The 14,510-nt window shown below is 43.7% G+C and overlaps 1 protein-coding gene across 3 annotated transcripts; it reads left to right on the top strand.

The window, feature by feature from the left end:
* The first annotated feature begins 1,788 nt into the window (after positions 1 to 1,788).
* On the top strand, positions 1,789 to 13,332 carry MCIDAS (multiciliate differentiation and DNA synthesis associated cell cycle protein). 3 transcript variants are annotated; one of them, XM_063962108.1, is made up of 7 exons: positions 1,789 to 2,340; positions 2,430 to 2,508; positions 2,611 to 2,696; positions 5,528 to 5,600; positions 7,024 to 7,232; positions 8,289 to 8,399; positions 10,810 to 13,331. In XM_063962108.1, the coding sequence occupies exons 1-7, from the start codon at positions 2,236 to 2,238 to the stop codon at positions 11,275 to 11,277; spliced, it is 1,131 nt and encodes a 376-aa protein (XP_063818178.1). In that variant the 5' UTR covers positions 1,789 to 2,235; the 3' UTR covers positions 11,278 to 13,331. The 3 variants fall into 3 exon arrangements, with proteins under 3 accessions (XP_063818178.1, XP_063818185.1, XP_063818194.1); XM_063962115.1 differs by lacking the exons at positions 2,430 to 2,508; positions 2,611 to 2,696 and having other exon boundaries at positions 10,810 to 13,332; XM_063962124.1 differs by lacking the exons at positions 1,789 to 2,340; positions 2,430 to 2,508; positions 2,611 to 2,696 and adding an exon at positions 4,726 to 5,439 and having other exon boundaries at positions 10,810 to 13,332.
* Positions 13,333 to 14,510: the final 1,178 nt, after the last annotated feature.

Here is a 14,510-nt window from a genome sequence, read left to right as displayed (position 1 = left end):
TTGCCATCACCTGTGGTGAGCTAGTTAATTGATAAGAAAGGCGTTTCACCACAGGTGATGACAATCATACATTACCAGGAAAGTCCAGGAACAGAGCATTTTCTCCGTCATGGAGAGGGTCAGGTAGGCACGTATGATCTAGATCACAGGTTCTCAAACTCGGTCCTCAGGACCCCACACGGTGCATGTTTTGCAGGTCTCACAGAATCAAAAGTGAAATAATTAGCTCCACCTGTGGACCTTTTAAAATGTGTCAGTGAGTAATTAATACACCTGTGCACTTGCTGGGTTACCTGCAAAATATGCACTGTGTGGGGTCCTGAGGACCGAGTTTGAGAACCCCTGATCTAGATCACAGGTTCTCAAACTCGGTCCTCAGGACCCCACACAGTGCATGTTTTGCAGGCCTCCTCATAAAATTACAAGTGAAATAATTTGCTCCACCTGTGGACCTTTAAAAATGTGTCAGCAGTGCCGTTTCTTGCGGCGAGCGAGCCGTGCAACCGCACGGGGCACCCGCCGCGGTACTTCCTGGGCACTTTCAAACCCCCCTCCCCTCTCCTCCCGAGTGCCCAGCTCGGGGGGCGGGATTTCGCGGAATGACGCGTTTGCGTTGTGACGTCACAACGCAATCGCGTCATTTCGCGAAACCCCGCCCCCCAAGCTGGGCACTCGGGAGGAGGGAGAAGGGGGAGCCAAGACGGCCAGCGCTGCGCAGACGAGGGAGAGACGGCTGAAGAGCGGGAAGAACCGCTTCAAATGTAAGTCAGCCCCTCTCCCTCTCTCTCTCCCCCCCCCCCACCTGTCGTACTGTGTAAAATGGGGACACGTGTCTGCCGTACTGTGTAAAATAGGGACACTTGTCTGCCGGAATCTGTAAAATGGGGACACCTGTCTGCCGGAATGTGTAAAATGGGGACACTTGCCTGCCGGAATGTGTAAAATAGGGACACTTGTCTACCGGAATGTGTAAAATAGGGACACTTGTCTGCCGGAATGTGTAAAATGGAGGCACGTGCCTGCCGCAATGTGTAAAATGGGGACACTTGCCTACCGTGCTGTGTAAAATGGGGACACTTGCCTGCCGTGCTGTGTAAAATGGGGTCGCGTGCCTGCTGTAATGTGTAAAATTAGGACTTTTTTTTTTTATCGTGTGGTGGCCGTGATGATGAGATCAGATGAAGCCACACCCATCTTAACAAAGCCACGCCCATTTTAACAAGGTCACGCCCCCTTGCCGGGAGCGCGCGCGCCTTCGGCGAGCGCATACTTTTTCTCTTTATATCTATGGGGGGGGGGGGGTGTCTGCATTTTTTCTTATGTGAATGGGGGGGGGGGGGGGCGCATTTTTAAATCTCGCACTGGGAGCCAAATTGGCTAGAAACGGCCCTGTGTGTCAGTGAGTAATTAATTCACCTGTGCACCTGCTGGGTTAAACATGCACTGTGTGGGGTCCTGAGGACCGAGTTTGAGAACCTATGACCTACATATATATAAGTAGGTGGCCATGGGCTACATGCACCTCACCCTATGAGTGGTGAGTGCAGACATTGCACCCCGCTTCTGGGATGGAGCGTGCTGTGGTTTTACATTTGTTTGTATATATATATATATATATATATATATATATATATATATATAAATAAAATCATTAGTTTATATTTATTTAATCATGATTTAACTGCACTACTGGACACAGTATCACCGACAGGGGCAGTGGCGGGTGAGCACAGGCAGATCAGTAATGCCGGGGGTAGTTTGATGCGTTGTATATTCCTCATTACAGGTAAATGTGCAATTATCACCAACCATCCAACTGCAATCCTGGCAACCAGACGCTACAGTTAGTGAGTAGCCGGCGGGGGGGAGATAACTGCTGGCTAATCCTCGTCACCTATAATTAGCACTCCTTTACTCCCATTGTCCTCCTGGGCCGTTATCTCCACACCCCCCCTCTCACTACTCGCCCTGATCTCCGCTGAGCGCTGTGCAGCCCGGGCAGTGGCGCGCTCGCCGCGGTCTCCTGTGTGTCTGAGCGCTGCTGCGTGTGTACAGCCACAGCCGGCTGCTAGGGACGCTTCTCCTTAGCGACAGGAGCGGCTGCTGCTGCTGTGATTGGGTCTGCACGCCGCAGGCTGCCAGTTATATGTATAACTATAAGCATGGAACTCTGCATAATACAGAATCCCAGCCACCCATACTGAGATCATCCTGATTATTATCACAGCAGCAAGTATGCAGAACAGGAGGAAAGCCTTTGACAGGCTCTGCCCAAATAGGATAGCTGCTTTTCCCAGCAGACTGCAGGCTAATAAGAAGCAGGACAAGGCTGAGAAAAAGGTAGGATCCGTGTGTTTCATTATACCATGTCACTGAAGGTGAAATCTATAGGATGCTTTTTTATGCACTGTGCAATTGTTTATACACAGGCAGCAAAGGGGATATTTGCAGAGCCCCTTGGCCCAGTCACTATATATGTGGACCCATCTCGAGGCACGGTAGATGCAGGTAAATCTTTGCATCTGTCTACATATTGTGACACTGGAATTGTGGTGTCAGGTAATGCTGCTGGTGTGTGACATTATTATGATTCTCCTGTTTGCCCTGCAGCGCTGTCCACTATTGATTGGCAGGATCTGGCTGACTGCAACTCTGTCATACAGCAGGACGCCGCTAGGGGCACTCTCACGCAGCAGGTAAATGAGCACAAGGGTGCACTTCAAGGCTGCCCAACTTCTGTGGGCTCAGGGACACTATCGCTGATACACTTAATAAGCAAATGTTCAATTAGGGGACAATAAGCAAGTGACGTGTCCCTATCCCTACACGTACTCGTCAATCCATTCTAGCTACTTTAAAAGAAATGTACCTGTGTCCAGGTCTTTAATCAGGAATGACCTGGTCACCCACTTTGTCATTACGTTGGAGGAGATTAGCAAAGCTTGAAAAGAGATGAAGTGGAGAGAGATAAAGAACCAACCAATCAGATCCTTATTTTACAGGCTGTGTTTGAGAAATGACAGGAGCACTTTATATCTCTCCCATCTTTGATAAATATCCCCATAGTATATATTTTCCATTATTGAACATTATTTTGTGCACTTGAGAAATAATCCAATAATTGCAGAACAGATTTCCCCGGTGTGCAGTATATGATTACTTTATACAGATCAGTAGTATGGCCGTGCTGCATAGCAGGTATGTAGGTGGCTATGTATGAGTTTTCTACACTTTATTTCAGCATTAGGTAGCTTCCACAAGTCTCAATAAATGTCACCCAATAATGGAATAGATAGATTCATGCTTTCCCTGCCCATTTATATTTACATCTATTAATCCCATATATGTATGATTACCGTGAGCTCCCCAGCTCTACCTTACCCCTAAAATTCACAGTCATGTTTCCCTTACCATACATTCTGCCTGCTTATAATACATTTTACCATGAATCCGGTATATAAATATAAAAGGTTCCTAATATAAAACACATCTTTAATAAAGAATTATGGGGGAAATATACTAAGCCTTGGAGAGAGATAAAGTATCACCCAATCAGCTCTTAACTGCCTATGTTACAGGCTGTGCATGAAAAATGACAGGAGCTGATTTCACTTTATCACTCTCCATCCGCCCCTAAATTATTAATTTTTATTGCAAAGTTTATGCTAACACGAACAAATATGATTGAGATACAACTATTTATTTCAAGATATAATACATTATATCTATCTATCTATCTATCTATCTATCTATCTATCTATCTATCTATCTATCTATCTATCTAAAATAAATATAAAATCTAAACTTTCAGAAAGGCTACCTGTCTGATGCATACTTGGCAACGAATGTACTAATAGGATGAGAAGAGACTGGCTGCCACCTAGGTCGTTTCTCATGTCCAGAGACTTTACTGTCTGTAAACATACAATAACTGTCACTGTATGTGAATGTTATATGTCAGCATATTCATACAGTGCACTCTGCAGAATGAGCCTGCCTGGGTACCTCCGCCTGCTCTATGGGAACATGTCTATGAATGAGTGTATATAGCAGGTGCATGCCGGATTAGCAGTGGGAGTGTGTTTTGGAAACGATCTGATGTTACTACAGAAACTGTGTAATATTCGTTATTCCCTGGTGCAGCCCAAGGTGATCACTGCACACTTCCATACCAGCCCCCTGCACTCTGCTGGCCTCCTCCAGCCTCTAACACCCCTGCCAGCCAGTATATGGAATATCATACATCATTTATTAACCATTTCCAAGGCTAGATAACAATGTATCTAAAAAGTTACTGTTTACATAGATAATCATATGCAGCAGATTATTGCAACTTTTCTTACAGCTGCAACATTGTATCATTCTATATTAAAGTTTCATTTGCCCTGAGTGTCTGTGATCTGTTGCTCAGCCTCCCTGGCTCATTATTTGCTGTTCTCTCCCAATTATTTCTGTGGCCTCTAGTTACACCCATCTGCAAGTATCACACATCCTTTTCTATATATAGCCCTTGGCACCACGGTGCTATTGCTTCATGGCTGGCACTGCCACTGTGTTTGGAAGAGGATTATGGGCAAATTTCAGTTATGTGTAACAGTGTTCCTGTCAACAGTACAAGTGACTGGGCTTCTCTGTGTCAGGCTGTGCTCCAAGCTATGACCAAGCAGTAATATAGAGATTGCAGGTGCTAAAACTTCTCCCCACCTTCACAGGGAGAATACGTCTGCAGTATGTTATACAGATACTACTATTCCTATAGGATGAACAATATACTATCATTTTGAGACTGACAGTGTAAATCAAGTTTGAGTCTCTGAAACCCAAAGCTGGGGAACTATAAGTCTCAGCATGCCCTGCCAACTTGGAAAAAAAACAAGATTAAGCCGAGGAATAATTAGTGCTGGGCACATTTGCAGGCTTTGGGCTGGCTAATGAGTGTTGTAGTGTCCTGTGATCATATATTAGACAATAGCCGCAGAGAATAGACCTGTAGACTAGTCCCTATGAAATGCATTGTGCTGTGGGTGATCAGTACAATTACTTGGAGGATCCCACACCTCCCATTGTGTGGATGCCTGGCTCCCCCAGGCAGTCTGTGTGCCCTAGGGTGAGCTCTGTACACTGGAGCAAGCAGCCTGGGTTAATCTGTCACTGAATGGCTTTAAAGAATGTTCCCCTGTGAGGGGCAGAGATTGGCCAAATTCCGACCAATCAGGAGGCAGCATAAGGTGTATAGGAACAGCACAGAGTGACAGGTTCAGTAAATGTTCTCCAGGCTGTAAGAACACCTGATACACCTGCTGTACACCTGCCAGTGGTACCCCTCACTGCCCACCCTCTGATCACTGTATCACCAGCCTCTGGAGTACAGTCACACTGTGAGCTATGGCAGTGCAGATCTGTCCCTTTAATTTCCCAGCATATGGATATGAGCACCAGGTATGTGACTGTAATCTGCCAGGGACCGCTCCTGTGCCGCCTGCAGTGGGGTCTGTGCACTCATTACACCTGTGTCTGTGTATTTCAGGGACATTGCCTGCAAGGGGGTTCCGACTTTGATCTGCAGGAATTCAGAGATGCTGTGGACAGCTTTATTGCCGGTGAGTTTTACCTATTTCTATGGAAAGCAAGCAGTGGTGGAACTACAAGTTGCAGGATGCCCTTTCAAATCCTGAGTGCCTGGGTTTGCTGAGCCTGGTAGTTCCTCAGCTGGAGAGCTGCCCCTGTGATGACTTACTGTAATAACACAGTCTAGCTTGTAGTATGGAGCAGGCATGTGGGTAGTATATGACTGCAATACAGCACCAGGTATTTTCTTATGCTGTATTTCATTGGAAACATCTATATTGTATACAGTAGAAGTCTCGGAGGTTCAGGGTAATTACTGCTGGACATTCAGCTCATCTATAGAGGGGGTATATAGCATACAGTAGGATTATTACATAGAACAAGTCTCGGAGGTCCAGGGTAATTACTGCTGGACATTTAGCTCATCTATAGAGGGGGTATATTGTATACAGTAGGATTATTACATAGAACAAGTCTCAGAGGTCCAGGGTAATTACTGCTGGACATTTGGCTCATCTATAGAGGAGGTATATTGTATACAGTAGGATTATTACATAGAACAAGTCTCGGAGATCCAGGGTAATTACTGCTGGACATTTGGCTCATCTATAGAGGAGGTATATAGTATACAGTAGGATTATTACATAGAAGTCTCGGAGTAATTACTGCTGGACATTCAGGTCATCTATAGAGGGGGTATATAGTATACAGTAGGATTATTACATAGAAGTCTCGGAGTAATTACGGCTGGACATTCAGGTCATCTATAGAGGGGGTATATAGCATACAGTAGGATTATTACATAGAACAAGTCTCGGAGGTCCAGGGTAATTACTGCTGGACATTTAGCTCATCTATAGAGGGGGTATATTGTATACAGTAGGATTATTACATAGAACAAGTCTCGGAGGTCCAGGGTAATTACTGCTGGACATTTGGCTCATCTATAGAGGGGGTATATTGTATACAGTAGGATTATTACATAGAACAAGTCTCGGAGGTCCAGGGTAATTACTGCTGGACATTTGGCTCATCTATAGAGGAGGTATATAGTATACAGTAGGATTATTACATAGAAGTCTCGGAGTAATTACTGCTGGACATTCAGGTCATCTATAGAGGGGGTATATAGTATACAGTAGGATTATTACATAGAAGTCTCGGAGTAATTACGGCTGGACATTCAGGTCATCTATAGAGGGGGTATATAGTATACAGTAGGATTATTACATAGAACAAGTCTCGGAGGTCCAGGGTAATTACTGCTGGACATTCAGCTCATCTATAGAGGGGGTATATAGTATACAGTAGGATTATTACATAGAAGTCTCGGAGTAATTACGGCTGGACATTCAGCTCACCTACAGAGGGGGTATATTGTATGTTGGGGTATATTGTATGTTGAGTACATGTTGATTCTGGATTTTCTGAATGAATGTGTAAATCTTTCCCCAGACCAGTCCACTCACATGCAGAGCGGCATGGGGACCGCAGACTTCCACCTGCCCCCCTGCGATGTGTCGGTGTTTGAGCAATGCATGCCCCCTGCAATGCACCCCGGGCAGCTCCTCACTGTGCGGCCGGTCCACACCGACCAGTACTGGAGGGACGTAGCCGATCACAACCAGAAAGCCCTGGGGGATGCTCTGGTGCAGAACAACCAGGTATGCAATAATGCACACAAGCCTGTGTCAGCGCTATACAGTATAACCGCTATCAGTGATGTACACATGCAATATGCCAGCGCTAAATACAGTATAATACATCAGTAACTGCAATCAGTGATGTACACATGCAATATGCCAGCGCTAAATACAGTATAATACATCAGTAACTGCTATCAGTGATGTACACATGCAATATGCCAGCGCTAAATACAGTATAATACATCAGTAACTGCAATCAGTGATGTACACATGCAATATGCCAGCGCAACATAATATTACTGCAGTGATGTACACATGCAATATGCCAGCGCTAAATACAGTATAATACATCAGTAACTGCAATCAGTGATGTACACATGCATTATGCCAGCGCTAAATACAGTATAATACATCAGTAACTGCAATCAGTGATGTACACATGCAATATGCCAGCGCTAAATACAGTATAATACATCAGTAACTGCAATCAGTGATGTACACATGCATTATGCCAGCGCTAAATACAGTATAATACATCAGTAACTGCAATCAGTGATGTACACATGCAATATGCCAGCGCTAAATACAGTATAATACATCAGTAACTGCAATCAGTGATGTACACATGCAATATGCCAGCGCTAAATACAGTATAATACATCAGTAACTGCAATCAGTGATGTACACATGCAATATGCCAGCGCTAAATAGTATTACTGCAATCAATGATGCACAATGCAATATGTCAGTAATATACAGTATATTGTACATGAATAACTGCAATAAGTGAGACACATGCAACATAGCAGCGCTATATAAAGTACACCAGTAACTGTAATAAGTAATGCACACATGCAATATGTCAGCGCTGAAGAGTATTATTGCAATCACTGAAGTGCAATATGTCAGCACAATATATAGTACATGAGTAACTGCAATCAGTGTTGCGCAATGCAATATGTCAGCGCTATATTATCAGTAACTTAGAACCAGTGAAGTAAACTGTAGAGTGTTGCAGCCTCTTCATTATCTGTATAATGATTCCACTTATTTTTCTTGTGTTCCCCATTGCAGCTGCACGTGACACTGAGTGAAAAGCAGGAGGAGATACAGTCCCTCAAAGAGAAGAACGACCAGCTTAAAGAGATCGCTGACCAGGCTCAGCACTTGGCGTCTGTACTGGATGTATGTACTAATCTAACTGCGCTGGCAAAACCTACAGACTGTCATTTCCTACTTTGTCCACAGAGGGCGCCAAAACGCTAACGAAATAACATTTTTACATTGTTATTATTATTATTACTAGGTGATTCATCGCGCCCTACGGGCGCTCTTCACACCGTCGGAAGGGCTACGCCCCCGTAACCCCTGCACGTAGTTGTGTGAGTGGATAAATAGTGCACGACGAAAGTGCATTTGGTGGTGAAGGGGGCGTAGGCCCTTTAGTGGGTGTGAACAGTGGCTGCAGGGCGTGATGTACAGAATGTAGCGGGTGACCGCGTATGGGGGAGGGTGTCTGTGGGTAGAGGAGGGGCGGATGCCGGGAGTGTGTGCGGGTAGGAGAGGGGGGCGGGAGGTGGTGTGGGTGGGGGAGGAGCAGGGGACTGGGGGTGGTGGATGGGGTCTGGATGCAATGTGGGTGGGGTAGCATTGGAGGGGGTGGGGGAGGGGTCGGTGCAAGGCTCTCGTGGATGTGGGAGAGGTTCTGGAAGCGTTGTGGGTGGGTAAGGGGTAGGTGTGCTTGCGGGTGGTGTTGGGGGTCCGGTGGTGGCGGGTGAGGGGCTGGGGTTCATTGGGTGGGGGAGGTGTAGGTGTAGGGGGTGCAGTGGATGGTTGAGGGGGTCCGTAAGTGTTGTAGGGGCAGCCGTGGGTTTGCTGTGGGTGGGATGGAGGTAAGTATCTCCTATATATTAGGATAGATCTGTGACTTTGTGACTCATTGCTAAAGCTGGGTGGAGTCACAATGCTGGGCGGAGTCAAGTTACAGATCTGGCCAAATATATAGGAGAAAATAGGAGAACACACTGGCCAAATATATAGGAGAGAATAGGAGAACACACTGGCCAAATATATAGGAGAGAATAGGAGTACACACTGGCCAAATATATAGGAGAGTATAGGAGAACACATAACAGTACATTGTAATAACATTACATACATAGTGAGCGCAGGAAAGGCAGCAGCAGCAGCATGTTAACGCGACATACAAGCACCGCCTCCAGGCGCCAGCCATTGGACACATGCTGAAGGGTGCGCTGTGATTGGCCACCCGTGGGTGTGATGGGATGTAGCTACTGCTGCTGCCCCCGTGGTACAGAGCATCCCCAACTCCCTACATATAGCGGGGACGCGGGGTGAGGGTGGGTACGAAGCGGGGCTCACTGCCAGGGGACGGAGCGCACAGGCATCTTACTGCACTCTCCGGCGCCTGGCACTGTAGTGTCCGCCAGCGTCTCCCTGTGTGAGCGGGGACCCAGGTGCTAGTTGCATTGGCGGCCAATCACAGCGCACTCCTCAGCCATGTGTCCAATAGCTGGTGGCTGGGGGCGGTGCTTGTATGGAGCTTTAACATGTGTCCAATAGCTGGCGGCTGGCGGCGGTGCTTGTACGGAGCTTTAACATGTGTCCAATAGCTGACGGCTGGGGGTGGTGCTTATACGGAGCTTTGACCTGCTGCTGCTGTCTCTCCTGCGCTCACTATGTATGTACTGTTATCACCATGTACTGTTAAATGTTCTCCTATTTTCTCCTATATATTTGGCCAGTGTGTACTCCTATTCTCTCCTATATATTTGGGCAGATCTGTGACTTGACTCCGCCCAGCATTGTGACTCCGCCCAGCATTAGCAAATGAATCACAAAGTCACAGATCTGGACAAATATATAGGAGATTATTATTAGTTATATAGTGCTACAAATGTATATAGCACTGTACAGAGAATTGTTCTTTGTTCATTTCAGTCCCTGCTCCCATTGGAGCTTACAGTCCACATTCCCTAACATACCAGCATGCACAAACACACACACTAGGGTTATTTTTGTCAGAACCCAATTAACCTACCAGTTTATTTTTTAAACAAACTAATGTTTCTAGATATATCAGAAACACAAAACTTTTTTTTTTCAATTGTAGAATTTTTCAAATAGTTCCAAATGCAGAATCTGTTTATATTTTCCCTGTACAGCGCTGCCAAAACTATGTGGCACCTTAATATATATATATATATATATATATATATGAAAAAAACAAATGTAATAATAAATTAGCCCTAAATTCAGGAGTGTTCCTTTAATGAGGCAACACAATTCATTAGGCGAAAGGGACATTTTTTTTTTGTTCAATTAGTGTTGTTTACTTTGTTGGTAAAAATAACAATGCTTAAAAATTAAATCTTTATTTAAGTTGCACAAAATTCCTATATAAAACTTTCTTTCTAGTTTGTGTAAGAAAAGGGAATCATGCAGTGTGGGGGTCAGCACACCTCTATATATACACAATACTATCCAAGTAATAGTGTTCCCTTTCTGTCTAAGTGTGTCACTGATGGATATAGTGTTTCTTGTGCTGATGTTAATACTGCTGTCTGTTCTGCAGAAGCTGATGAGTCGTCAGTCCAGAGGTAACGGTCAGCTTTCTCCCGATGGATTACTCCCCAGGCCTCCAGTAAAAAGAAGTTTGGAGGAATTTTACCCACCGAGCAGTGAACAGAGCTGTAATCAGATGGACGAGATATTACAAGAGATTTCAAAGAAGTGCAATATTACCCACATGGGTGGGATCTACAGTGAGGCCAAGCGTCCTAAACTGTATTCTGAGGAAGGCATGGACTGCCAAGAAGAGATCACCACCACTATAAAAATGTGTGGCGCGTTTCATGGCCTGCAGACTTCCACAGTGCAAGCCTCTCTGAACTTGGCTAACACTGATTTAGAAGAAGATATCTCATTCAAGACCTCTATCAAGGACCACTGCACAATACGGACACTCGCCTTCCCCCAGGGAAATGCGTTTACCATTAGGACCAATGGAGGGGGCTACAAGTTTAGATGGGTCCCCAACTGAATACAAATGCAATCAGCTAACTACACTTCCAAAATCAGATTATGCTGCTGGGTGTCAGAGCTACCACCAGAGGGCGAGCAATGCTAGCAAATGACTTGTTGGCTGGACATGCTGCTATTCTGCTATGAACAGCAAAGTTTCTGCCTCTGACAAATCAGGTTTGCTGTGTATACTCTTGGACTACTTGTACCCCTTTAGTTTTCATATTGTCTGAATTAACGTGAAAGAAATCTTTATCACCCACTAAAACGGTTTCTGTCACTGAAATGGATTTTTTTTCTAAACATTTATTAAATGTGCCTTAACATCCGTTCACCTACAGCATTGCACTGCGTAAGCTTTATTATAGTTGTAGTGAACGCAGAACCTGCCAAGATGGAATAAATATAAAATAGGCCCATCTACACCAGTATTAAATTGAATGCATTTCTGAATACTGTAAATTTACTTTAAATTGCTCTCATTATCTGCCCGCAGCAGTGGCTGCAATATTGTGCATTAAAATACTGCATATGGGTTCACTAGCAAATAGCAACGAGGTAGCTTGTCACTTTACTAGCAATTAGTTACATCACTGAGGCATGAGGTATAAGGGGGCAGTGACTTGCGGTGGGGTGAGGCAGAGCCTTTCCTGTCATGTGCCAGAGATTTGACTGTATAAATTATATGTAAAATACAAAGAAAATGTTAAAAATATCTTCTTTGTATTATTCTAATCATTTTTATAATCAAATCTCTGGAGTAAAAAGTCTATGGCAGGTGAGGCACTGCTTATCTTTTCTGCCCATCTCTGATCAAAACTCACAAAATTTCCAGGTGTTTATACTGCTGCACCTGTGTATAAACCCACATGAGCCATTTGGCTCATATATTGTGCATAAATCTGGCTCTGGTGCTAACCAGTGCCTCCTGAGAAATTTACCTCACCACACGTCTCTGGAGGAGGCATGTCAATGAATGTTTGTTAAGCCCACAAAATGGCTGCCTCCACCAGGGCTGCTGGGAAATCTTTTGGGCTCCAATACTGTGACCTTGTCCCATTGAGACTGAGTACTAGTGTAGCCACACCTTGTGGGCGTGGCTGTGCCTCCCTGGCAGACCTGGGTCTCCATACATCCCTGTTCTGGCTAAATTGTACCCGCTCACCCTCTTGGAGCCCCTAGTCTTCACTGTTTTATACCATGGATAATAACCACCTGTATTTCATCATTTTGGATTTACAACCACCATTATCATTACATGTGCAAAGCAGGATGAGCGTTACAATTGACACTGCATGTAAATCTCAGGCTATTATAGGGATCAAAAGTAACTTTTCATTGCACTGACCCAATTCCAAAAACTATTTATATACCCATGTAATCAGTTTGTCTTATTTCAACACATAAAAAACAATTGTTGCTGCTTCACAATGGGGGTAATTCCAAGTTGATCGCAGTAGGAATTTTGTTAGCAGTTGGGCAAAACCATGTGCACTGCAGGGGACGCAGATATAACATGTGTAGAGAGAGTTCGATTTGGGTGGGTTATTTTGTTTCTGTGCAGGGTAAATACTGGCTGCTTTATTTTTACACTGCAATTTAGATTGCAGATTGAACACACCACACCCAAATCTAACTCTCTACACATGTTATATCTGCCCCCCTGCAGTGCACATGGTTTTGCCCAACTGCTAACAAAATTCCTGCTGCGATCAACTTGGAATTACCCCCCCAATATCACTGTCAGTACAGAATTGCAGGTTGACTTACTTGTATTTACTGTAAATATTTTTATTGTAGTGTAAAAATGTATATGTAACTTAAAGTTGCCAATTTATTTTTTACATGTCTGACTTTCTAATGAAATTTGGTTTAACACTGCATTATAGTCTATTTTTTTGAAAGTTTTCTAAGTAAAATTATTTAAACACATTTATCTTTGTTTTGACTTTCTTCTGAGCCTTTCTAAATATGGCAAAAGTAAAACACAACTCAGTGGGTGTTATTACAAGTACACAATCCAAAATTGTGTCAAGGTAATATTTATCTTTTAACTCATTGTTATTAATTAATCTTTTTCAGCTGTAAATAAAGGACATGATGAGGAAAAGTAAAAATAATTGTAATTGTTTATTGGCACTAGAAAATAATATTCCGTAGAACAGGGTAATTAATTACCAAAATAAGGGAAGCACGTTTTAAAATGTATAAAGGGATGCAGCGTTCAGGTATAGGAACGCTTTTGTACTGGTAGTAGAAAGGTCTGGAAATATAAATACTGTTCCACGCACACACACATGTACACACTCACCCTCTTACTGTCACTGTGAGGAGCACTGCTAAACAGTTTATTGGTGTTTGGAGTTTGGGGAAATTCAGTGACATATATTAGATGCAACTGCATTTACTTTATTTTAGGTATGGTGCTAAAACACTAAGGGGCAGATTTAACAACAAGTGATATTCTTGTTATCACTCGTTACGAATGTTAAGTGGTGCTCCAGCCAATCCGCTCCTGTAGTTTTTTTCAAACACATGACAGTTAGGAGCTGATTGGCTGGAACACCATTTAACATCTGTAACGAGTGATAACCAGAACATAGCTCATTGTTAAATCTGCCCCCTAGATCTGGAAATCACTGTGTCCCAGGCATTCTGAATAAGCCCAAGTCTATATAACGAAAGCAGAATTGGTTCATGAGTTAATGGTACAATTGAAAATAAAACATTATGCTTTGGCTGAAGATCAATTCTGTGTAGGCTCGCTTGCCCAGTAATTAGTCCACCTTGGCTTGCATAAGACACTCAATGACTTCAAGAGAAGGGTGAGTTTTAGACCACAAGTGACAGTTGTTATGGTAATGAAGTCTGTACATTTTACTAATGTTTAATTAGCAAAAGTGACTTATGTGATAATGGCATAGAGAAATCCAAAATGAACTCGGGATAACTAAAAGGATAAAGATTCTGGAGCAGTGGCTGATACAGTGATTCCCCCCTCCATTAGCAAAACATTAATTGATCGGAGTTTCTTGTGGAGGAGTGTCAGTGTATCCCAGCAGCAGTTATCTACTCAATAATGCAATGTTGTACTTAGAGTCACATTTTCCTGCACCCTCATTAAATCCAGGTGGCCCTAGTATGGAAATGACACTGTTCATTTCACCCTGATTTTAAATAACTCATAGACATAACTTAAATTTTATTACAATAAGTGCATGCCTTTAGCCAGGATAGAAACATAGAATATGA

Source organism: Pseudophryne corroboree, chromosome 1, assembly GCF_028390025.1.
Source record: "Pseudophryne corroboree isolate aPseCor3 chromosome 1, aPseCor3.hap2, whole genome shotgun sequence".
Taxonomy (NCBI): Eukaryota; Metazoa; Chordata; class Amphibia; order Anura; family Myobatrachidae; genus Pseudophryne; species Pseudophryne corroboree.
The sequence above is the reverse complement of the archived record's forward strand: the minus strand, read 5'-3'. Positions and strand labels throughout refer to the sequence as shown.

Bases quoted from the DNA above. Each gene is read 5' to 3' on its own strand.
- MCIDAS (XM_063962108.1), top strand. From the start codon at position 2,236: ATGCAGAACAGGAGGAAAGCCTTTGACAGGCTCTGCCCAAATAGGATA. The intron at 2,697-5,527 runs GTAAATGAGCAC...TGTGTATTTCAG, and splicing joins GGGGCACTCTCACGCAGCAG to GGACATTGCCTGCAAGGGGG. The intron at 5,601-7,023 runs GTGAGTTTTACC...ATCTTTCCCCAG, and splicing joins TGTGGACAGCTTTATTGCCG to ACCAGTCCACTCACATGCAG.